Genomic DNA, 23,866 nt, shown 5'->3' on the forward strand with positions numbered 1-23,866 from the left:
GAGAGAGAGAGAGAGAGAGAGAGAGAGAGAGAGATATCGCTCGTTGTGTACCATCTACGCGGGGCAAACGAACATGCATCGGGCATGCACGGGCGTATAATCGCGTGTGCAGATACCAGCGGTGCGTGCGTGCGAGAAAGTGAGAGAAATAGAGATATATCTCTATAGAGTCCTTGCGAAACGCACGGCGTGACCGACGACGACACGCATATACAGCCGACGGGAGTCATGGAAATTGTGGAAGTCGCCACCACGAAGCTGGTGCAGTGGTTCAACGAACTCCGATCCCGGGTGCATCTTTACCTGCACGCCCAGACTCGTAAGTCGTCTCTCCCCGGAGGGAGTGTGCATTGTGCCACGCGCGAGGGTCGAGGGTCGATCGTGTAGTGAAATAGTAAAGCTGGCCGTCTCTGCGCCGTGATTCACCGTGAATTCCCGGACGGTGTATTTGTAACGATTTAACAATATATTATATACGCTTTTGACAATGCTCGGCGGGGAGAAGCAACTTCCCTTTTACTTCTGCAATTGTAAGACATAATTTTCCAACAATTTTTGCGCGACCATCGAGCCTTCCGTTCATAATGTTCGCGTTATCTCGTGTTGCAAAGCTATACTAATTAGCGGCGCCGATATGCTCGGTCTTTTTTTATGAAGACCGAGCATTTAATTTATTTAATTTATTTAATTTATTTAATTTAATTATTATTTTAATTCTAAAGACTGTATTTGGTTACAAATACATAATGCATTGTTTGTACACAGAGAGAATTTTTTTTTTAATTTATCCTGCAAATCATGTTAATTGTGGGACAATATAGTATTTAGGTAAATTTTACTGTGCACTACAATAAATTTTACAGTATTTTACTACTGTCAAATTTATTGTAGTGCACAGTAAAATTGTCCTAAATACTGTATTGTCCCACAATTAATATGATTTGCAGGATAAATTAAAAAAAAATTCTCTTTGTGTAGGTATTACAATAATACGCATGAAATAATCCGTATTACAATAATAAGGATTATTTTATATTTTATGTGTTATATAATAATATATAATTTATATCATAATAAAATTATTAAATTATAAATGTAATACCTAAATATTATTTTTGTACATCGAAGTCTCTCGGAATTACGACGTGAGCTAAAAGTAGTATTGAATTACTAATTAAGCGCACTTATCTCTCTTTTCTGTTGTCGCTTATCTTTTACTCCATTGACGTAACTGTAGTGTATTGTCGAGTCGGCAGCGAGTTCTAAAATTATGAAAATCTATTCTTCGAAGAACACCAGAAAGAGATGCACAACCTTTTTAATTCTCCATATACATATAACGAGATGTATTATCGACGTTTGCAGTAATACTGAATTGTTGATGCGCACGAAACATCGTACTAAATATGTATAGCCACATTATTTATAGATATTAATTTGCATATATATATAAACTGCCCAGAGATTTCTCTCTCTGGGCTATTTTATTGTTACTAAAAAAAAAAGATTTCTGATTAATAATCCCAAGAGATAGTTTATTATCATTTATTTCTCTTTATTTCTTTGACGAGGAAAAATGGAGAGAAAAAGGTAGCTATAGCATATAAATATAGCAATATCTAAATATCTATACACATATATAGCAAACGTCTAAAGTCGATACTGCGTACTCAATACACGGTACTTAGATGCAAAATTACGCACGCAAAACAGACGATAAACGAATGCCTCTTGCGTAAATTACGCCCGATGCGCATCGGCCAGGAGCGCACCGCGATGTGTACCTGGCCGTTATTTCTTCATCTTTCAACTTTAGCTAGCCACGTATGATATTTTAATAGCAGTCATTTGCTGCGAATCGTTCGTGTCGCGGATACAAAACTGTCAGTTTACCCGCTCGCGAGCGGAACGTTACACAGCGGCTATAAGAAGAGATAGATACGAGCATGATACGAATGCCATTTATGTCTCGGGCATAATAACGCCCTTACGATCGGAATCTCCGATAAAGTGGCGCGACTTTATTCTTTATATTAAACTTACCTTCGGCCCGATGGTGTATTTCTGTATCTGACGAGTGGAGAAATCTAGAGACTCGATCGTTCCGCGAAGAAGCCTGCGGGCGATGGGAGACCTTCCATTTCCCCTCCACGATAAATTGAAGTAATAATCTTCTACAAGACATTTTTCTCTTGCTCATAAAAAGATTGCACAGAAAGTGGAAAATAAAATTATTGATCAAATTGATGAGATAAACATAGATGCATACATAAATGATTACGTGACACGTGGCGTTATAGTGGGTCAACTATCGATTGTATAATTCTGAAAAATTTAAAGAAAAATAGGAACATCGAGAAACCGAGAGATTCGTTTCGAGATTATGAATGTTGTATTTGCGCGTTGCGCGCAAACGAGATATAAAATCGTTATATAAAATCGAACGGATTTCGTGTGTTACAGTTGGTCCGGTAAGGGCGGAAAATGGTGGCTCGCAGGGCGACGATCAGCCAGCCGCGCAACAGAACGACGGCGAGGAGAGGGTCATTTTCGTCAACGCCCCTCATCAGCCGGCGAAGTACAAGAACAATCACATCACTACCGCGAAGTACTCATTTCTCTCGTTTGTACCCCTGTTCCTGTTCGAACAATTCCGTCGATACAGCAACTGCTTCTTCCTGTTCATCGCACTCATGCAGGTAAAATTCACGGATATATTGTAAATTAAATATTACGATTCCCCTCCACGATAAATTGAAGTAATAATCTTCTACAAAAGATTTTTCTTGCTCATGGGAAAAGATTGCACAGAAAGCGGAAAATAAATGTTCGATTAAATTGTTGATTAAATATTACGAGATTAAATATTACGAATGTGACGATGCTACGAAGGGAAACTCTTTAAAAGAATTCTTTAAAAATTCTTTTTTTCTTACTGTCGACGGCATTTAACATTTTTTTTATCCCGATTTAAATTTAGCAAATACCAGACGTGTCTCCGACAGGACGCTGGACAACATTGGTTCCACTGATTTTCATCCTCAGCGTGTCCGCTTTGAAAGAGATAGTCGAGGACGTTGTACGTATACTTGTTATAATTTTCTTTATCGTGCCTCGCATAAATAAGAGGTGTTAGCGAATTTTTTCTTTTTTTACAGAAAAGGCACAGAGCGGACGATGAAATAAATATGAGGGAGGTGGAGGTGCTGAGGGAAGGGCGCTGGCAGTGGATACAGTGGCGCGCCGTGGCCGTCGGCGATGTGGTTAAGGTTACTCCCTCCCTCCTGTTTTCGCCAAGATCATTCATGCGGTCGTAATTAATCGCCGGTTTACATCGCTAGAATCGCTCTCTTTAATATGCATAGGTTCACAACAACACTTTCTTCCCCGCTGACCTGATCTTGTTGTCGTCGTCGGAGCCGCAGGGTATGTCCTTCATAGAGACCGCCAACTTGGACGGCGAGACGAATCTGAAGATCCGACAGGCCCATCCCGACACTGCCAATCTCTTGGATACCGCGGAATTGATGAATTTTCGGGCCAACATCCAGTGCGAGCCGCCCAACAGGCACCTGTATGAGTTCCACGGAGTCCTACGGGAGACCAATAAACAGTAAGAGAAACGCTTGAACGTGCATGTGCGAGACACACACTTCTAAATATATCTTCTTCTCACTGCACGCTTGTCTGTCTCGCGTTCCAAATCCCGTCGTTATTTGGATCCCGATAATGAAAATCCTCTCTCACATCCCCGGATCTCCCTTCTGGATTATCTCTTATTATGCCAATTCGTCACCTCTCAACTTACGAAAGCTTTAAGTGTCTGTCACGTATCGTAACTTTTTTATTAAATGAGAATGCCCTGGTATTCGTAGAAAAAATCTTCACATCTTCATGTCGTACGACAAGTTAATGCGTCGTTACGCCACAAGCGGCATATTGTTCTTCCACAGGAGCGTAGCTTTAGGACCCGATCAATTGTTACTCCGTGGCGCGGTGTTGCGGAACACGCGGTGGGTGTTCGGTGTAGTGATATACACGGGGCACGACACGAAACTCATGCAGAATAATACCGCGACAGCGCCGTTGAAACGATCCACCCTGGATCGGTTGATCAACACCCAGACACTGATGCTATTTTTCATACTTCTTCTGTTGTGCATTCTTTCCGCGATATTCAACGTCGTGTGGACGAACGCCAACAAAGAGGGTCTCTGGTATCTGGGTTTACAAGGTAAATATACATGGAACACACGTCGTATGGGCTTTCTCGTTGTATCATGGCATCTCGAGGAGGCTCGAGCCTTCACTCTTCTTCTTCTTCTCGTTGCAGAGGAAATGACTAAGAACTTCGCTTTCAATCTGCTGACGTTTATTATTCTCTTCAATAATCTGATACCGATATCGCTGCAAGTGACGCTCGAGGTGGTGAGATTCGTTCAGGCCACGTTCATTAACATGGACATAGAGATGTATCACGCGGAGTCGGACACTCCGGCGATGGCACGTACGAGTAATCTGAACGAGGAGCTCGGGATAGTTAAGTACATATTCACGGACAAAACCGGCACCCTCACGAAGAACGTCATGGAATTCAAGCGGTGTTCGGTCGGTGGAAAACTGTACGAGTGAGTTTCGTGCCAACGGTGTATATTTTTCTCTCTTCGCCGTAGAGATTGCATGAATAATTCGAGTACCAATTTTCCCGAATGTGAATATTTTATTTTAGTTTGCCAATCCCTCCAAACGGCCAAGAAGGTACGAGCGACAGCAGCTGCGAGTTAATTAAGGATATCATGGAGGGAAGGTCCGTGCGAGACTCGACGAATCCTATCGACAAGAAGAAAGCGGAGCACGCGAACATACTTCACGAGTTTATGGTCATGTTGTCGGTTTGCCACACGGTTATTCCTGAGAAAGTAGACGACTCCATAATCTATCACGCCGCATCACCTGGTAAAAATCGAATTGCAAATATTCTTGCTGGGTGTGACGTTTAACGCGAATTACATTACATCGTCACTTCTTTATGTTAGACGAACGAGCGCTAGTGGACGGGGCGCGTAAGTTCAGCTACGTATTCGACACGCGGACGCCCAGTTACGTGGAGGTCGTGGCCCTAGGCGAGACGCTGCGCTACGAGATCCTGAACGTCATCGAATTCACCTCGGCCAGGAAGCGTATGTCGGTGGTCGTGAAAACGCCCGAGGGGAAGATCAAGATTTTCTGCAAAGGCGCGGACTCGGTCATTTACGAGAGATTATTGTCGGCCTCCTTGGAAGCTAGCGATCTTGACTTGGAGCACGTGGACGATTTTCGCGAGACGACCCTGGAGCATTTGGAAGCTTTCGCCTGCGACGGATTGCGGACGCTTTGTTTCGCCGCCGCGGAAATACCTGAAAACGTTTATCAGGTGCGTGTTCCATTTGTTTATCAGGCGTATATTCTATCTCGCTTTGGAGTCAACGGATTAATGATGTTCGATAATTTTTCACAGTGGTGGCGCGAGTCGTACCATAAAGCGTCGATAAGTCTTGGGAATCGCGAGACGATGTTGGAGCAAGCTGCGAATTTTATCGAGAGTAAGCTCACGTTATTAGGGGCAACCGCAATTGAAGACCAACTACAAGATCAAGTACGAAATATCATTAACTAATTAAAAATGTTGAAAATCCGTGAAACTGTAACTTATTGTATTTCTCGCAATGCCGTGTAATTCCAGGTGCCGGAAACGATACAGGCTTTTGTACAAGCTGATATTCATGTCTGGGTATTGACGGGAGATAAGCAGGAAACCGCGATAAATATCGGTTACTCGTGTAAACTGATAACGCATGGAATGCCGCTTTATATCATCAATGAAACCTCTTTGGATGTAAGTAGGCGATTCAAAGTTGTAAGCCTCTCTCAGTCGACCTAATGTAAAAACGACTCACGTAATATGTCTCTCGTAGAAAACGAGGGAAGTCATCATTCAACGCTGTCTCGATTTTGGGATCGACTTGAAATGCCAAAACGACGTAGCCTTGATTATAGACGGCAGCACGTTAGACTACGCTTTGTCCTGCGACATCAGGATGGAGTTCTTGGAATTGTGTTCGGCCTGCAAAGTCGTCATCTGCTGCAGGGTGTCGCCGATACAAAAAGCCGAGGTAACGTTTCGATTCTTCAGTGCTTAGACTTGCGTAACAATTAAAATCGCAATGTTTTAACGTATCTTAAATGTTCCGACCGAATTTAGGTGGTTGACTTGATCACGAGTAACAAGAAAGCGGTGACTCTCGCGATCGGGGATGGCGCGAACGACGTGGCTATGATACAGAAGGCTCACATCGGCGTCGGTGAGTTCTATCGCGCCTGTCAATTTTCGAAAATATTTTTATGTCATTGAAACGCGACGTTCCGCTTCTCGCAGGTATCTCGGGTGTCGAGGGTCTTCAGGCGGCCTGCGCCTCGGATTACTCCATCGCGCAGTTTCGTTTCCTGAAACGCCTGTTATTTGTTCACGGCTCTTGGAATTATAGCAGAATGTGTAAATTAATCTTGTACTCGTTTTACAAGAACATTTGTCTATACGTTATCGAATTATGGTTCGCCATCTACTCCGGCTGGTCCGGGCAGATCCTTTTCGAGAGATGGTCCATTGGACTTTACAACGTGGTGAGTTTTTAAGGACTGCACGACATTGTCTTGCTAAAAGATAGAGCTAATTGCCAACGATTCGGGTGTATTTTATAGGTTTTTACCGCTGCGCCTCCGCTAGCTATGGGTCTCTTCGACAAAGTGTGTTCCGCGGAAACGCACTTGGCGCATCCGGGGCTGTACGCGACGAAGAATAACGGCGAGTCATTCTTCAATATTAAAGTACGTACGAATAGCGTTCAATTTTCGATGTGTACTTTCGAAAAAGAAAATAATAAGACGCTCCTGAACGTATCCACATGTTTAAACAGGTATTTTGGGTATGGATTATCAATGCGCTAATTCATTCGTCGCTATTGTACTGGCTGCCGCTAATGGCTCTGAAGCAAGACGTAGCTTGGGCGAACGGTAGGGACGGCGGTTATCTTCTACTAGGAAATTTCGTCTACACTGTGAGTATCGTTTACATTATGCAACGCTACGAGACATATTTACGAAAGTTCTTATGAAAGAGATTATCTGTATGACGCATGTCGGGTTCCTCAGTATGTTGTAGTAACGGTATGCGCGAAGGCGGGTCTAATAATAAACTCGTGGACATGGGTCACCCACTTGGCGACATGGGGCTCTATTATACTCTGGTTCTTATTTATTTTTATATACAGGTAAGATTCTCTCTTTCTCTCAATGTAATATCAAGTTTATAACAATGCATTTAATATGTAATTTAATTTAATACGTTTTTGCGCTGTTGCAGTAATTTTTGGCCCGTCTTGAACGTCGGCGCTGTGATGTTGGGCAATGACAGAATGCTGTTTTCTTCCCCCGTTTTCTGGCTGGGACTTATATTAATACCTATCGCGGTATTGCTGCTGGATGTCACTGTAAAAGCGTGAGTACGATCGCTACTAAGCGCACGCACGACGTATATTTTGTACTCATATAGCGATGGTTTCTACTTTGCAGAGTGAAGAATACAATTTGGAAATCCGTGACGGAAGCGGCCCGAGAGAATGAAATTAGGAAGTCCGATCCTGGTGATATATTCAACAGTCAGGATTATAGAAGCTCGTAAGTGGCTCCATTTTTTTCGTTAAAGACTAACACATAGAGGAAATGCAAAAGTTGCATTTCAAATAACAGAAGAAGTGCTGTCTAATATTTAATTCAAGTCACGGTGGAAGGTTGCATTATTATTATTATAACCGACCAATTTTAGACCGCCCGAGAAAGAAAGTATCGATTTATCATTAATTTGTTTTCGTTATCTTTGAAAAGGTTAGCGTCTATCGCAGAAGGATTTAATACCCGCTCTATATTGGTGCATGATACCGTTCTGATAACCGTATATACTTCGTATTATGTTGACTTATCTAAACTGTGCATGGCTTTCTAGATTCTAGCTCCATTATCGCGTACTGTTTATATTTGGACAACAGATTTACATTGCCTGAGTGGTTTGACTAAAATTATACTGACAAAAATCCTTAATTTATTTTTTAGTATATGTGAGTATACATTTAGGTGCATGTATGTAACAACCATCTAATTTAATCACCCGAGACTTATCCGATTTTCCGGAAATAACACTTTGTCGTTTGTCTACTCGTTTTTTTTTCACGTGACAAACGTTTTACTACCTAGTGTAATTTGCCTCCTAATTGAGCGGATAAATATGAATTATGACAGGCGGTCGGCGAAGCGATGGTTAAATCGATATTGGACCCTGATCCGTTCGCGACGAAGACGCAGTAGGCTGAGAGTGTTTCCTTTAGTAGCACGTGGCTCGTGGTTCACGCACCGTTCCGAGCATGCATCAACCGCAACACTTCAGATCTCATATACCTGAATAATCCGTCCATCCCGATCGATATATTCCCGTCTTCCAAGAGTGCCAAAAGAGTGTAGTAAGCGTTTTAGCATATGCGATTATTATGCGCGTATATACGTTCCTTTCCAGTATAATATTAGAATTAGCACCGAAATCCTGTACAATGCGAAGTGCTTTATTTTATACTGCCGTAATTTTCCATATATATACGTATACGCTGCGAATCGTCCAGCGTCCGCGTGCCTAGAAATATTTATATTTTTTGTTTGAGTTATGTTAAGATATATATATATATATATTTCTTATTTTTTTAAATATTTGGTATGATATATTTGGAGAATGGTATTATTTATTATTTATTATTAGTTATTATTTATTAATTATATATTTATTTCATTTTATTTAATTTGAATGTATTGAACATGTTATATACAATAGAATCTTCGCACGTTCATTCCTAATTCGACCCGCATTACTTTGGACTATAAGAAATAGTAACGTTACGATGTGCTGCAGGTGCTATTGTATATCTGATATATATTTCTGTTATTATTATTAACTCTGCTTCTATTATTTTAAATTAAAGATTTATTTTACGCCATTACTTCCCTCCATTACTTATCATCATCAATTAATACCTCCCTATTTGCATACAATATACGATACGTACGGCAAATCGATCCCTTATATTTTTTTAAACTCTGTATACATACGTGCACATATAAAGTATTCCAATGGAGCTAGATTACCGTTATATTCAGACATCTATATATGACAAATGAATTCTGAGTTGTGTAGCATTAGAAGTGTCCGAAATAGCCTCCTAATTATTATTCTCTTCAAGTAAATAGAGTTTGTAGAGTTAACAGTATATCAGCTACTATACTAATGTCTGTAAACGATCTGTCGTTCGTTAATGCGGTCTTTTTTTGATGTGTTCTCTTACGTGGTAACCCGTGCAGGCCTGTGCATGCCATCGCCGATCTCGCGAGGTGTAAGTACCCCCCCCAGTAGTCACAGTACAGTAATTCTCAGTGCTCCCACTTGTACCTATTTTTTTTTCTTCTCCACACTACGAACAAGCGAGAACACCGCCGATTAAATGAAATCGCATGATCGTTTTGATGTACCGCTGGGTCAGAAAAGGCCAGAACACAGAGCACGGCGATTTGAAAACGGCAATCACGCAATTTTTTTCTCCACGTAGTCTCGGTGTATAGCTCTCACGATGATTCCTATATGGCATATAATTATAATTACCACACGCTTGCGATCGTATACGTGTCACCCCGGCTTATCAGCGGCGCGCATGTCTAATTGATTAGTCAATTAATTAATTTCTTCATTAGCGTAGTATCGATTTTTTTTCCTTGAATAAATTAACACGCATCCCTCCCTCACGTTACCACACGTTATCTCGTTCTACTTAATTCCTGCATGGTGATCGCACCGCACTTACTGTCACCGGTTGTACCCGTAATATCCGCCGGCGTGTGAAAGCAAAAGAGAAAAACTCGCACGGAGCTCGCGTTTGGAAAAGCACTGTCGGCAGAGAATATCCCGAGGAGATCATCGAAAACGACGGTTTAAAAAGATAGACACTGCGCAAAATAAAACAAAAAAAAATAAGAGCGAATTATATAGTTCGTCATTTTGCCCATGCGACGAACGCGTGGGCGGCGGCGAGGGTGCCTCTCCCCGGCCAGCCGAGAATCTCTAAATCATTGCTGAATGCCCGGCTTTGCAGATTGACCGAGACGGCGAGGTTGCTGAAAAATGTTAAAAGCGTTTTCACCAGGCGCTCGAACGCCGCCTCCAGAGTCAGTGTCGAGGTGGAGCTATCACGTAAGTTGTCTCTTCCACAGACACTCGCACACAGCCCGACAGAAATTATCCCGTTTACGGCCCGCGGGACCAGGGGGAGTCCCATCCCCCCCCTGACGGTCCTCCGAATCGATTAACCCTCCCCCTCGTTAACTCTGCGACCCTCGCGAAACTTTCTCTACTTTTCTTACTGGAGTAAACTGTTCTACAAACGTGTTCCCTCGTACTTTTTACTCCACACTCGAGCACGCGCTTAATTTCTCACAGCTTTCCGTTCTCTCGTCCGTCCGTCCGTTCGTCCGTTTGGCTTTATTTTATCTCGACGAGTGCCGTCCCAAAGTCTTTTAAATTATTAATATTTTGAACGAATTCTACGTGTTTTTTTAATCGATCAATCTGATTAATTAACTGCACACTCTTGCACATGCACCCTATTTTATCTCGTAGCCTGAAATTTATATTCTTTTTTAGCAGCCGATGCATTGCGCCAGGCGTGTCGGAAGTCGCGCGCACCTTCCGCTTTCATATTCTTAAAATTCCTCACTTCCGGAACGTCCTGTATATATATATATATAGCTATAATTTTAATTAGCTGAACGATTCGAGACTGTAGAGAACATTTAGTTTTTTTTTTTTGGCTACAAATAGCGCTTTACTGAATCTCAATACTTAAGTATTGTACATTGAAACAATTCCGAGAATTCCCGGCTGCTATAGCTTGCGAACGCGTCTAGCGATGGGCCGGCAAGAGTTTCGTTTCGTCTCGAAGCGAAACTGCTTTACGCGAATAAGTTAAAATCCCTGTGTGGATCTTCGCGGTCTGAGTCGCTCGAAAATTTATATAGAGAGAGATAAATGGACAGAATTAGACGCTAAGCTCATCGCTAGACGCGACGAATTAGATACGTTAGAAGGCAGAGCGTTCGACGGCTTGCATATCCAATTAATGAACGTTCTTACGGCAGAGATTAATGAATTGCGACCTTTGTTATTGCGCATGCTGCGCGATGCAGATGGTTTCGCGTTCTCGCAAGAGGAGGGTGGCTCGGTGACCCAGACGGACGTGATCAGAGCCTACGACACGAATCTTCCCAAGCCCGGCGGCATGTGATTTAAGCGGGGCGGCCGCCGCACGGCGAGACGATGCCGGCCGCTCTTCCAAGCGGCCTGAGCAGGGTAGAGAGAGAGAGAGAGAGAGAGAGAGAGGCTCTGCGTTTTACTCGACTGACTCTGCAAGAAGGGACCGTCTTAGAGAACGGCGACGAACGACATCGGGGTCAGACCGACGAGCAGCAGGCTTAAGGACCGAGAAGAGACTCGAGGGAGAAAAAAAAAATATTTCTATTCTTCAATCGGTCGTGTTTCGCTAAGTTAGAATCTGACCATCTCCTAACGACAATGGCCTTTTTAATCGTGACTGATGACTAACGTATTTTTTATTTCGCCGGACTTATCGCTCGAGAGGAAAGGAATTGTATACTTTGTAACAGCTGACGCACGCTGAATTGCGTTGCGTTCGGAAACGTGTGTTGCGGCTAATTAACGGTAATGTTATATAATGTCCAAAACAAAAGATTCCTCTTTGAATTACTGCGATTACCACTTTTGCAGAAGGATACTCTGACTAGCGCGAGTAATTATTTTGATACTTGGTGAAATTTTATTCTGATATATACCGTAGCGATCTCGTCTTTTTGAAGTATCAGATAGCGGCGCGTCCGCGGCTGCATTTCGCTCGCGATGCATTTGCAAACGCATTTCGTGTTAGCGTCAAGGTCGCGTGCGCGGAATCCTACGTGATTATTAAAAAAAAAAAGGAAGAAGAGAAAACACCGCCGTCTATTCTCGTAGAACGCAAGAGCAGGACGCCCGCTCTACTTCTTCTTCTTTCGAGGAACAAAAATTGCGTGAACTACGCAAGCTGTAACTGCGATCTTAAATGTTTTAAAATATATACATAATATATATATTTGTTTTATACGTAAATAGATTTGTCGTGCGAGATTAATTAATGTCCCGGGGACGCATTCGAGCGGGATCTTTCTGGAATTGCGAGTTCTCTTTTATTTATATATATATATATATATATAAAAGAGAATTTATACATTTTGAAGATTGGAGTTTCGGCAATCGCGACACGATCGATGGTGGATTACGTTCGATTTCGTGCCAGAACAAGACTGTTCCCCTTGTCCGATATTATATGTATATTATGTTACTCTTTACTTATTCTTTTAACTCGATGACGTAGATACTTCATTTTCAATTGTACATACACGAAACATATGCGTTGTTATCTAGTCAGAATCTGGTGCATATCAGTTCAGAGATTCACTTTTTTCCGGCCGTTCACTTTTTTTTTAAGTTTACGACTGAGAAATTTAATAGAGAGATACATATATGTGTGTATATGTATGTATGTATATACGTATAATATATATACATATATTATTATTATTATACATATAATATACACGCATATAACATGTGTAAAATAACAATTGTATACACTATGTTCGGAATAAAACGGTGATAAAAAAAAATTTGTCTTAATCCTTTCCCAGTCAAAAGATTGTAGCCAGCTGCAGAATATATAGATTATACTCATTATCTAATATTTGTAGAGAGGATATCTTATCCAAAGACTTATTTTTATTAAAGTGTTATAGCAATAACAATTGTACAAAGCGCGTGTAGATATGATACTTCTTCGATTAAAAATGCTTCTGAATAACTCATAAGTAATACTGAACGTTCCAGTATCTTAAATGTCGTATTCTTAAAGAGGATGTTTATGATAAAAGTTTAAAAGTGTGAAACAGTCGTCGCATATCGATATTTTGCCAGTATATCGACTTTGCCTGCCTTATCGCGCTCGAAATAATATAAGACAACCGCGGTTCTCCTTCGCTAGCGAGACGAACGCATGACGATAATTGGAATTGACGATCGCACATCGATCGCCAACATATAGATGTAATCTCTCAATCAAGTCTCTGCTTCGGGCTCAAGTTGTCCTCGGCGGTTCCAGCTTGAGGCTGATGAGGAAGTTCTCGCGGTCCTCCCTGTAGCGCGCCTTCAGAAGGTATTCGCACGCGAACGAGTTCAACGGGAAATTGTAGCCCAGCGCGAATCTCTGGTAGTCCGTGAGCCAGGCCGCGACGTCGAGGACGCGCCTCCGCCTCGGGTCCGCCTTCTTCAATTCTCTCTCGTTTTCCGCGCGTATTTTCGCCTCGAGCACGATCACGCGCCAACGACGGAGGAACCTGCGCGCGAGGCACCGCTGTCGGCACGTCCAAACGTCACTCTTGGTTGCGTCAACGATATTCTGACGCGTCGTGAATTTCATCCTGGCCAAGGTCGCCGTGAAGATACGCCTAGCCAGAGACTGCTTCGACTCCTTAAGATTCTTGTCGTCTCTCGAGCGAAGATCATCGAAGTTTTTATTAACAGACAAGGATTCCGAAGTCCCGCCGATTCGCGCGGTCGAAGGTCTCCTTGTGCAGAACGGCGCGCAGTCCGTTCGAATCTCCCTCATGCCATTTAATCCCAGGACCTTGATTAGAAAGTGACCAACGTACGGCATGCAGGGTGGATTGCGTTTCGCTGCGGCCCAGGCTCTTTGGTACTTCGAACAACGTGGACTCTTGTAAATCTTCGACAGCCGCTCCATCGCAGCGTATCTAAAATATGTATGCGCAATTGTATGAATATGAAGAAACATTTTTTGTTAATTGAAAGCAATTAAGCTTCAATGAGTAAATTCAATGAATAAAGAAATAATAATTAAATTAATTAATTTTTTTATTTCACAAAACAAAATTGTTAATAAGTCAAAAGATAAAAAAGGCTCGCATAATATAAAATTAATAACAATTACAAATTAAAATATAATTAGGCTTCTAATCAATAAATTCAATGAATAAGGAAATAATTAAATTAATTAATTTTTTTATTTCACAAAACAAAATTGTTAATAAGTCAAAAGGTAAAAAAGGCTCTAATAATATAAAATAATAATTAATTACGAATTAATATACAATAACAATTAGGGGCCACGAATCAAGCAAGTTGCTAGAATTTAAATATGTTAATATTGAAAACAGACACCGTTATCCGGTTATTATCAATGTTAAATAAATGCTATTACATTATATAAGAATGTCGCACATAGACTAAAATATTATTTTAAAAAACAGCATTACTAATCCTCCTTAGTAAAGTCCTGGTAAATTCGCATAGAGAACAAACTATAACGTTCTCCATATAAAAAGTCAGATCGTAAATTTAAATTTCTGTGCTTCATAGCAATATAAGAATGAACTAAGTCGTTATTATTACAATTTTAAGTCGAATTACAGGATATGGCACATATTTCGAACAGGAACTGTCATAAACATTAGTCTGTAAAAATGTGTGTCAAATAATAACAAACAACTGTTTAATTAAAACAGTACAAATTAATATTACCTGGAGTCATGTGCAATAATTCTCACTTGATTGTAATATTATTTTATACGGATTTAACGAGTCTCTTACAATTGAATATCAAATGGCAATAGAATCTAACACAAGTGGAGGAGCATTAAACAACTTGCTTAGCTCGTGGCCCAAAATTATTAACTTAGGGTAAAAAAAAACTCTACTTATTAATTTATTCGCGTAAATATCGCTAATTAAAAATCGAAGAAAATTATCTTCCGAAATTCTATAACAATTAATAAAGTGAAGAAACCTGCTGGCATGATGAGTCCTCAAGTAGGACCAGCTTTTCCGGAGCCTGTAAATCGGTGGGGCCTGCAGACCGGCCAGGATAGACCTGCAGGACTGAAAGTTGCCAAGGGCGAAGCACTTATCGGCGACGTTGATGAATCTCGCCATGATCCTGGCTCTCATGTCGAGATGCTTGATCGCGAGGATCTCGCTGACGGTCAGGCAGGTGATCCGGTGGCTGAAGGCGATCCACGCGCCCAGATTCGACGCGTTGCGCGACGATCGCTGGTAGACCAGCGCCTCGATCTCGGTCGCGGGGATGCGGACGAAGAGATCGCGGTCGATCGACGTGAGCTGCGCGGCGAAGGTCGCGCTGTCCACGTCCCACACGGTGATGCGTAGGTTCATCCTCAGCAATCTCCGCAGTTGCGCCGTGCCGCCGTCGTCGTCGACGTTCTCGCTCGTCTTGCCGTCGCGTTTGCGCGCGCCGTTGATGGCAAGCACGCGGTCCAAGAGGCCGCTGGACTTCCCCGTGATCGCAGCCTCGGATTTGCCGTTTTCACCCGAGATTCGATTCTTTCGTCGGTAGAAGAATTTTCTTCTCGTCTGCCTCTCCTTCTCGCGTCGGAAGTTCTGGAGAGACGCCAAGTGATGCCTCAGCTCTCTGCTCATAAGAGGCTTTACGTAAGAGATCACTGATAGTCTAATATATGTCTAAATCATTTTACGATTTCTTCTCAAATTATTTAATAAAAAACTGAATATTGCGACCGAATGTTAAATCGGACAATTAAATTAAATTAAAATTAAAAATTTGTATTTTTTAAATCTTTCTGAAGTTGATATTAGTTGAGTTGATTTTCCATCAGTTAAAATATAAATCGCGTGTACGTGGTTTCTAGGACAATTTATTTAATAAAAAATTGAATGTTGCAACCAAATGTTAAATCGAACGATTAAATTAAATTAAAATTAAAAATTTTCATTTTTTAAATCTTTTTGAAGTTGATAATTGAGTTGATCTTCTATCAGTTAAAATATAAATCGCGTATACGTGGTTTCCAGGACGACAGATACTCTTTTTGTATCACCTGTAGGCAGTCGCCGCTGCCTGAGGTCTGTACCAATACTCTGGCGTCCAGAAGAGTATCACTCGTCTTCTAGTGACGGCGCCAACGATGTTGGATCCGCCGGACGTCAGCGCGGCGCAGGAGACGCTGGTCGTCAGCTGACGGCGCGAGACCGGAAGTCTCAGCTCCGGATCCGAGGGCTGTCTGCGGATGTTGACCGCGCTCGGTGATCGGAGAGTCTGCACGGATTCTCGCTCGCCCGGCTGCACCGACCACGGGCCGAGCGCGTGAAAAAAATGCGCCGCCGAGGAGAAGCCGTATCTTCGCGGATGCCTCTGACCCTTCAAGGATCGGCAGTTGTCCTCCCAGACCGTCACGCCGTTCTCGATCATCCTGCGAGCGTCGACGACATCGACGTAGCCCGAGTCGCCGCGATAAGGGCCCAGAATCAATTCGGAATTGCATTTCTCCGGCACCCCAAAGCCGAAACGCGATATTTTCGACGTTAAAGACCGCCTCGGCTCCTTCCAATGTTGCTGTTGGCGTTTCCCGTACTTTTCTTCCATGTGCTCTACGAAATCGTCTTCGAAGCACATATTCTGACGCTCTAAATATTTTTAATTATTTTATTAATTTTTTAATTACTGACATTTAAGTAATTATTTTAATTGAAATTTATTTGTAATTTTTTATCAGATTTATTTAGTAAATTAATTTATATTGTTTCTGTTCGTTTTTTCTCTCTATATATATATTTTTGTTTTTTTTAACTATTATTCTATATACTTCTGTCATTAGAGAAGCTAGAATTTTTAAAATGTATCTAAATAGATAAGGAAAATTTATGCGCATGACTTTCGCAAATCTAACCGTGACATCGGCTATGTTTTCCAAGAACGTTGATGCCGACGCTGTTATCCAGCTGACAGACATTGCAGGGCGAACTCTTGCAACTGGCGACGTAGTCGCGACGACGTACGTTGGGACTTCTCGCGAACAGGACATTGCAGAGTCCGCCGGCACGTTGCAGTCTCGCGCCAAACCTCGTCTGACACGGCCAGCTGTGGCAGGATTTCTCGCGAGCAACGTAACGCGACGTGCGATCCTCCAGCTCGTATCTGAGCTCCTCCAGGCTCGCTCCGGCGAATCTCACCGGAACCGGCGTGTAGCGGCCGTTCACCAACTCGTTGTAAGCCGGTCCGAGGTACAAGTCCTTCTCCGTCCACGTGGGAGTGATGTAATCGCCGGCGCCTCCATAATGACTCCATACTCTATTTGTTTCATTTTAATTACGCGATATTCTTCATAGTATTAAGAGAATCGGAATGTTTTCGTTAAGCACCAAAATTGACTCCAAATTCGCCATTTTTACGCAAACTAAAGCGATTGGTGATTAACTAATAAAGCGCAATTTAATAAATTAAGTAAGTTTGCGAATAATTCAAATAATGTATAAATAAATATAAAAAAAATTAAATATTTTATATATACCCAATCGAATACAGTGTATACATATGTAAAATTGAAATTCGCGAGATAGGCCAATGACAGTCATAGGATCTTGGTGCTCGTATAATTTCATCTGATTTTATAAACATTCTAGTTCTAATAAAAATAAAAATTAATTTTATTATTTTATTTTAATTTTATTATTATTTATTAATACAAATTAATTTAATTAACACCAAATATATCGCTACCTGACTATCGACCTCTTGCGCCTCGCGTTGCGATCACTCCTGACCTCGATCTCGGACGACAGTAAGTACAGAGTGCTACTGCTCGACGAGCTCGCCGCCGTCGTTTCGGACAGCGAGCTACCGTCCGCCTTGCGCGTCAGTAATCTTCGTACCTGCTCGCACCAGATCCGCCAAGAAACTCTGCGTTGCGCGCCGCCGAGCTCGTAATAATTAGCTCGACCGTCGATGAATCTGATGGCAACAAGAAGTCCGTGATGAATCGAGTGCAATGATCCGCTTTCTCCAAGAGAAAATTGATTAAGGAATTTATCTACGGCTGTTTCGACTTCCGCTTGACGTTCTTCCGAGAGAAGAAAGCGGAGACCGTGATTCTTTTTTTGATGTCCCTCGTTTTGTCTATCGAAAAAAGTATACCTTGCCTTCAGAGTCCTGCGACGTCGCCTCCTGAACACGCTGAGCGTAACGTATTCCAGGGGATACACGGACACGAGCTCGAAGCTCTCGATGCTGACGTCGATGCCGGGCGGGCAGAGGAAGCCGGGATTCGTCTGGAGAACGTCGGCGGCGACGATCAGCCGGGTCGGCGTAAGACCGAGGGATACCTGACGGATCCCACGTCCGTTCCTCGTGGTCTCCGCGAACGGCGACTCCACCAGGATCGTCTCGCACAGCTCGCGGTACTCCGACAGCAGTAGCCTGCGTATCCTGTTACCCCGCGACCGACCGGGCAACCTCGTACCACGCGACGCGCTCATGGACGGCACCTCTCGCGCGGCGAGAACGGGGACGGTGTCGCGCCGCGCGGATCATCTGACGAGAGAGATTCTGCACGAACGGAGGATTTTCAAAGCGCTCGAGGATCGTCTACTTGCCAGTGCCTAACCGCGCGCTGGATCAATCGGACTAATGCTGCCTCGGCCGAAACGTCAGGGAAACGTGCGTGCCGCCATCATTCGCAGGCAACTTCTCGGCGACAGAGGTTCTATAAAAAAGGCCGTTTCACGCATGACGCGCATGATGTATCATGATATTTTTGTTGCTTGTATCAAATATTAAACAAGGATAAATCATTGCGCATCACGTGTGAAACGGAACGCAGCCTTAATAGCGAAATTCGTAGCTATTTCTTAATTCCTGAATTCCTACGGCCCGGTTTCACAATTTGCGCTTAATTCGAAATTTAACCAAAGTTCAACTCGCTTTATTTTTCGCTAATCTAAGAATTAGAGATAAACAGTAAATTAAACCAAGATTGAAATTAATCCTACATTCGTTCTTAAGGATAGTGAATTTACGCCTCGTGGATTTAGCATTTTAATTTGAGAAATCGATAAGATCGACAAGGTTTTAAGCATTTTACGTGTCGTTGATTTTATTTAAAAATTCAACGTCTCGTCGAATTTTCCGTTAAGATTCGTACATAGCCGCGATCGCAGTAGATTACATTCAAAAGACTACGTGATAAATACTGGTCGTGAAACCTCGTTTCGATTAATAAGAATTAACTCCCTCACACTCTCCTTACTCTCGGTGTATAATACGATAATAAATAAGATATAAAAAACATGTACGTGTAAAAGAGCCACGCCAATAGGCGGGCGTCTTTTCACTTATATATAATTAAGTCGAAATGGTTAGCGAAACGTGCAAAAATGTACAAAATTTACGAAGATACAAGATGATTGTTGCTACGGTCTTCTCAACTCGATCTTGCATTCTTTTTATCGACTACTGTTCTCCGGATTCACTTTGATGGTGACTTTGTTGCTGAGAGCGGAAGCGAGCTTCTCGATGTTGCTCTGAAGAAGCTTGTTCGGCTCCGGATTCGTTGTTTCGTTGCTGGACGTCGCTGCGTTCTCGTGGATAGTCTTTACGGGCGATTGATTTTCCTGAAACGAAAAAAAAAATTCGCATTTTTTTTTCAGATTTCATATTTCTTGAGAATATCATATTTTTTGAGAAAAAATTAGTTGCAACATAAAACGCTACATAAAATTCGTAATTAAATAATCCAATAAATTCTAAAAATATTCAGAAAAAAGCTATGCAGTCGAAATATTTGAAACGATCGCAGTTTTAATTTTTTTTCCATCAACTTTACATATATTTTTTACAACCAATCTTATTGCTTGACAATTGTGATTCATGACTCTGTTTTATTAATATCGCTTACGCCTTCAGTCTTTCTTCTGAGGTTCGACCTCTGCAGGGTCGCGGCGAGCTCGTTCTGCAGCCTGGAGACGACGGGGGCATTGTCCGACTCGTCGACAGGGCCGTTCTTGTCGCGGCTCGGCTGTTGCGGCAAGAATTCCAATCTCGACGGCTGCTTCGTCTCGCCCTCGTACGATCCTATCCTGATGGCCACCTTGCCGCCGGGCACCTTCGACGCTTGAGCGCCGTTGATCGGCGAGACCGGCGCGGTCGTGCTCTTCGCGAGCTCCGCAACCGGGCTCGTCGCGGCGTCCTTGGGCACCTTGCTCGCGGTACCGATGTGCCGGATCGGACTGCCGCTCGTCGAGGAGGGACTCGTCACCGGGAAGTACGTCGGCGGCGGTTTCGGCACCGTATTGGGCGTCTCCTTCAGCTTGAACGACTCGATGCTCTGCATCTCCACCGAGTCGTCGCTGTTCCGATTTTTGGAAGGAAACGGAAGCGGAGGTGCTGGCGGCGGCACCGGAGGACCTGTCACCGCCGCTGCCGCTGTTCCTGCCGCTGCCGCCGCTCTCGCCGCTACTGCCGCTCCAGCCGCTCCCGCCGCTGCCGCCGCTGCAGTTGCCGCCGTCGTCGTTGTCGGTGTCGTTGTCTCGTTGAGCATTCGCTTCTGCTGTTCCTGCACGCAAAGAAAGGATTAGTTATAAGAGCAGCTAAAACATAGCCGTAGCAAATAAAACGTGTCTTTAAAATAGGGACAGCTAATATCGCTGCTGCCAAAACTCAATTTATTAATTGTTAAAATTTAGACGCTACTGCAAAAAAATATTTGCTACTAGAATCAAATGACGTTTAGCTAATTTTATTGAGGAATATCCAGCAAAGCTTTTGAATCTTTCAGCAAAGTCATTCTTTCCCATTTTCTTAGCTACTCCTATTAAAGTATGCTTTTATTTTTAATAGTTAATAAAATTGTATCTCACAATATATATTTTATCTTTAATAACTAACTTTTAGCAATGACAGAAAAGTTCGAACTGGTTATTGATATTTAGCTGATAATACTAATTGTAAGTCATTTCTTTCCGTGTGAGAACGCAACAGAATGTTAATATGTGCATCTCAGTAAAAAATGTATAAATAAATTTTTTTTTATTCTGAAATTTTGCCTCGAATTGTAAAATTGTCTAAAGGGTTGAGTACATTACGTGTACATTATTAATTAAAAAAAACTACGATTTAAGACGATTAATATATATGTTCTAAACTATAATATACTGCGTTTTAAAAATATCACCTTCAATTCGTTCGACACGAAAACATTAAATATGTTTAACGAATTAATGAATCGTCCTTGGACATACGTGCCGGGAGTCATAAATTAAATTGCATATCGACGCTAATTGTTTTATATTTAACTACTAACATTGTAAGGAGTAATTGTGACCAGCGCTTGTTTCCTCCTCATTGTGTCGGTTGTATTATTCGCCTTCAAGTTTTTCCCATCCATACTCGATTCTGAATACCTCTAATTATACAATAGCAATAGCGATCCAGTGTAACACGTCATGTATCCCACTCTCCACGTGCTCCGCGAGCTATCCAGCTATCTATTTCTTTTTGCACTTGCACTTTTTACATTCAACAGTCACCTGTATTATCGTCTATCAAAATCTATTATATTTTACACGCACGAAATAGACTATATCTCTGATATGTACAGACTGTATATTAAAGCAGTCTTGCGGCAGTTTCCGTTAAACTTATCTCTTAATATCTTAAAGTCCTTTTTCTTAAAATTTCCTTCGGCTTTTCGGGGAATCAGTTGGAGAATCAGTTGATAGAAAAATTCCTTTCACGCGTTATCGTTTCGAATATTCTCTCCTCTCCTCGCCACAACACGTGCCGGCCGTTACCCCGCTATTGTCTTCGAATCACGATCGCGCGGCGATCCTGCGATTTTTCTTTTTGTCTTGCGGTATTTATTTCGCGGACCGCCGATCGCGCGACACGACGACGGGCGACTGAAAGAAACGAGGAGCGGCAAGAGAAGAGCCGCAACGTTACGCGCCGCGTTCTTATGTAAGCCCCCCTATTATTTTGCACGTCCGCCGCAATTCCGTAGGAAACTGCAGCCGAGGCGGAGGAAAAATGTGGCACAAGACTTCGTCGACGCGGCGTGTCGCGTTGCACTCCCGGATATCGGATGCCGTCGCGCACGCGGACGCGCCGGTCCCGTCGCCGGTCTTGCGGACGAATGAATCCGCGAACGTCCGCGATAACGATGATTAATGGACGATAAGGCGGCAATACGAGCTGCCAATCGACGCGTCGAGCCGCGTCGCGCTTGTGTAAGCCGCCGTGCCGTCACCTGGCCGCGGAAAAGAAGCAGTGATTTGTCGACGAGGGGCGATAACGCGCGCTCGGCCACTCGAAAAAAGAAATTAATATCCAGATTTATCTTCGAAAAAAACGAGGAGCGTATATCTCACGCGAAATCACTCGCTGTTTGCGGCGCACTCCAATCTAGAGAGATACACACGTTCTAATCTAGAGAGACATTCTCGTTCCCGTTATTCCCATTATATCCCGGCGATCCGGAGACACTCGAGATACCGCTTGGACTTTAAATACCACTTTCGAGTAATTACTATAGTAATTAATTCTTGCGGCGGCGGAGCTTTTATCGTTATTGTATCATCGATGAAACTGTTATATTTTTATGTCAAAAAAAAAAAAAAAAAAACGACGTATTATGTAAGAATAATCGCGCGCGCTCGTGCGGTTAATAACTGATTTGCTGTAGCACGTTACTTCCGCTACCGAAACGCGAGATCCACCTTCTGGAATCTAGGCGGACGGATATCGCTCGTCGTATATTTTCTTCGCCGCGCGGTAATGCAAGAACTGAAACAAAACGTCGGAACATACGTGACTTTAACGCGTGCAAACTGCTCGCTATCTCTCGTCGTTTCAACAATACTACCGCCGCGCGTCGATGTGCGGGGCCCGACAGGTATATACACAAGTACAAGCACAGAACGTATATCGTTGCGTCAGCAACGCACACGTGCGCGACACGACTACGCGTGCGTTCTGCACGCCGCACACAACGACGACGAGCGAGGACTATTCCGGGGTCTCTTCATATAATTTCGTGCTCTTATCTGTTTGCACCGACGGAGATCGTTGCTTAGCGGTTGTGTAATTAAAAACTCGCGCTACTCGAGCCGCCGCGCCGCGCCGCGCCGACAGTTAGCTACGCCACGAAAATATCCACAGTCAGGTAAAAGCCAGGCGGGGTCTCGAAGGAGACTCGTATATCTCTTCGCCATCTATTTCCCTTCGACATCTCGTTAAAGCGAAATTAAACCTGATACACGATAGGGAAGCGGCTATTGTTTTCGAGCGCGCGGTGTGTATCGCGCGCTTTCGCGCGCAATCATTAATTCTCTATGTTCTTAATTACGATCACCTCCGAGAAGAAGTTATCGTAATTGATATCACGTGAAAACCGCGTTATACTCCGATTGATTTTAATTTATTTTCTTTTTTTTTTTCTTATTTGATGACTCGACGATAACTTTCGTTTATTTCTAAAGTTGATTGATTTTTATAAAAATCAATTTAATTCATTGCAACGCTGGGAAACAACGTCGACTTGTCGATGCGCATACTTGATCGCAATTACGTGCAGTACGTTACGTCACTAATCGGCCTGAAAGATATACGCTTATCACTGGAACAGTACATCAGACTGGCGTCAGGTAGACTATTGTTATCGCATGAAGGTTGGAGCTATATTTCGGATTCCACGTGGTGAAGTCGATAAGTAAATTCTTGCCGCTTATTTCTTTAAAGCTTCACAATATCGAGGGACTGTTATTTTAGAGATAAAATATTATTTTATTGTACCTCAAAATTTTAGTCGCGCA

General features: G+C 42.7%; 3 protein-coding genes across 7 annotated transcripts in view; 1 reads left to right on the forward strand and 2 right to left on the reverse strand.

Annotated features, from left to right (window-relative positions):
- LOC105447885 (probable phospholipid-transporting ATPase IA) overlaps positions 1 to 11,494 on the forward strand; it is a 29,918-nt gene extending 18,424 nt beyond the window's left edge. The window contains exons 1-21 of one of the 5 annotated variants that reach the window (XM_011686146.1): positions 19 to 319; positions 2,464 to 2,699; positions 2,981 to 3,079; positions 3,159 to 3,269; positions 3,366 to 3,613; positions 3,954 to 4,234; positions 4,334 to 4,628; positions 4,730 to 4,956; positions 5,037 to 5,413; positions 5,498 to 5,635; positions 5,723 to 5,875; positions 5,955 to 6,152; positions 6,242 to 6,341; positions 6,416 to 6,660; positions 6,739 to 6,864; positions 6,954 to 7,094; positions 7,189 to 7,307; positions 7,400 to 7,534; positions 7,609 to 7,713; positions 10,221 to 10,318; positions 11,263 to 11,494. In XM_011686146.1, the coding sequence (XP_011684448.1) occupies positions 229 to 319; positions 2,464 to 2,699; positions 2,981 to 3,079; positions 3,159 to 3,269; positions 3,366 to 3,613; positions 3,954 to 4,234; positions 4,334 to 4,628; positions 4,730 to 4,956; positions 5,037 to 5,413; positions 5,498 to 5,635; positions 5,723 to 5,875; positions 5,955 to 6,152; positions 6,242 to 6,341; positions 6,416 to 6,660; positions 6,739 to 6,864; positions 6,954 to 7,094; positions 7,189 to 7,307; positions 7,400 to 7,534; positions 7,609 to 7,713; positions 10,221 to 10,318; positions 11,263 to 11,408 (3,669 nt within the window). In that variant the 5' untranslated portion in view covers positions 19 to 228 and the 3' untranslated portion in view covers positions 11,409 to 11,494. Of the gene's footprint in view, positions 1 to 18; positions 320 to 2,463; positions 2,700 to 2,980; positions 3,080 to 3,158; positions 3,270 to 3,365; positions 3,614 to 3,953; positions 4,235 to 4,333; positions 4,629 to 4,729; positions 4,957 to 5,036; positions 5,414 to 5,497; positions 5,636 to 5,722; positions 5,876 to 5,954; positions 6,153 to 6,241; positions 6,342 to 6,415; positions 6,661 to 6,738; positions 6,865 to 6,953; positions 7,095 to 7,188; positions 7,308 to 7,399; positions 7,535 to 7,608; positions 7,714 to 8,331; positions 8,770 to 10,220; positions 10,319 to 11,262 lie in introns of those variants that run through there. The other 4 variants (XM_011686147.1, XM_011686150.1, XM_011686149.1 and 1 more) reach the window with 4 other exon arrangements.
- Positions 11,495 to 12,929: 1,435 nt separating this feature from the next.
- Positions 12,930 to 18,535, reverse strand: LOC105448066. The gene is made up of 6 exons (XM_011686429.1): positions 18,195 to 18,535; positions 17,781 to 18,011; positions 16,951 to 17,351; positions 16,102 to 16,687; positions 15,033 to 15,674; positions 12,930 to 13,980 (listed from the first exon to the last, which is right to left on the reverse strand). Exons 1-6 carry the CDS (start codon positions 18,533 to 18,535, stop codon positions 13,305 to 13,307), a joined length of 2,877 nt encoding a protein of 958 aa, XP_011684731.1. The 3' UTR covers positions 12,930 to 13,304.
- Positions 18,536 to 19,125: 590 nt separating this feature from the next.
- Positions 19,126 to 23,866, reverse strand: part of LOC105447887 — a 40,829-nt gene continuing 36,088 nt past the window's right edge. The window contains exons 15-16 of the mRNA XM_011686151.1: positions 19,954 to 20,610; positions 19,126 to 19,669 (exon numbers count right to left, since the gene is read on the reverse strand). Of these exons, the coding sequence (XP_011684453.1) occupies positions 19,502 to 19,669; positions 19,954 to 20,610 (825 nt within the window). The 3' untranslated portion in view covers positions 19,126 to 19,501. The remainder of the gene's footprint in view (positions 19,670 to 19,953; positions 20,611 to 23,866) is intronic.

The sequence above is a fragment of the Wasmannia auropunctata genome, unplaced genomic scaffold (genome assembly GCF_000956235.1).
Source record: "Wasmannia auropunctata unplaced genomic scaffold, wasmannia.A_1.0 LD336090.1, whole genome shotgun sequence".
In the NCBI taxonomy this organism is placed as follows: domain Eukaryota; kingdom Metazoa; phylum Arthropoda; class Insecta; order Hymenoptera; family Formicidae; genus Wasmannia; species Wasmannia auropunctata.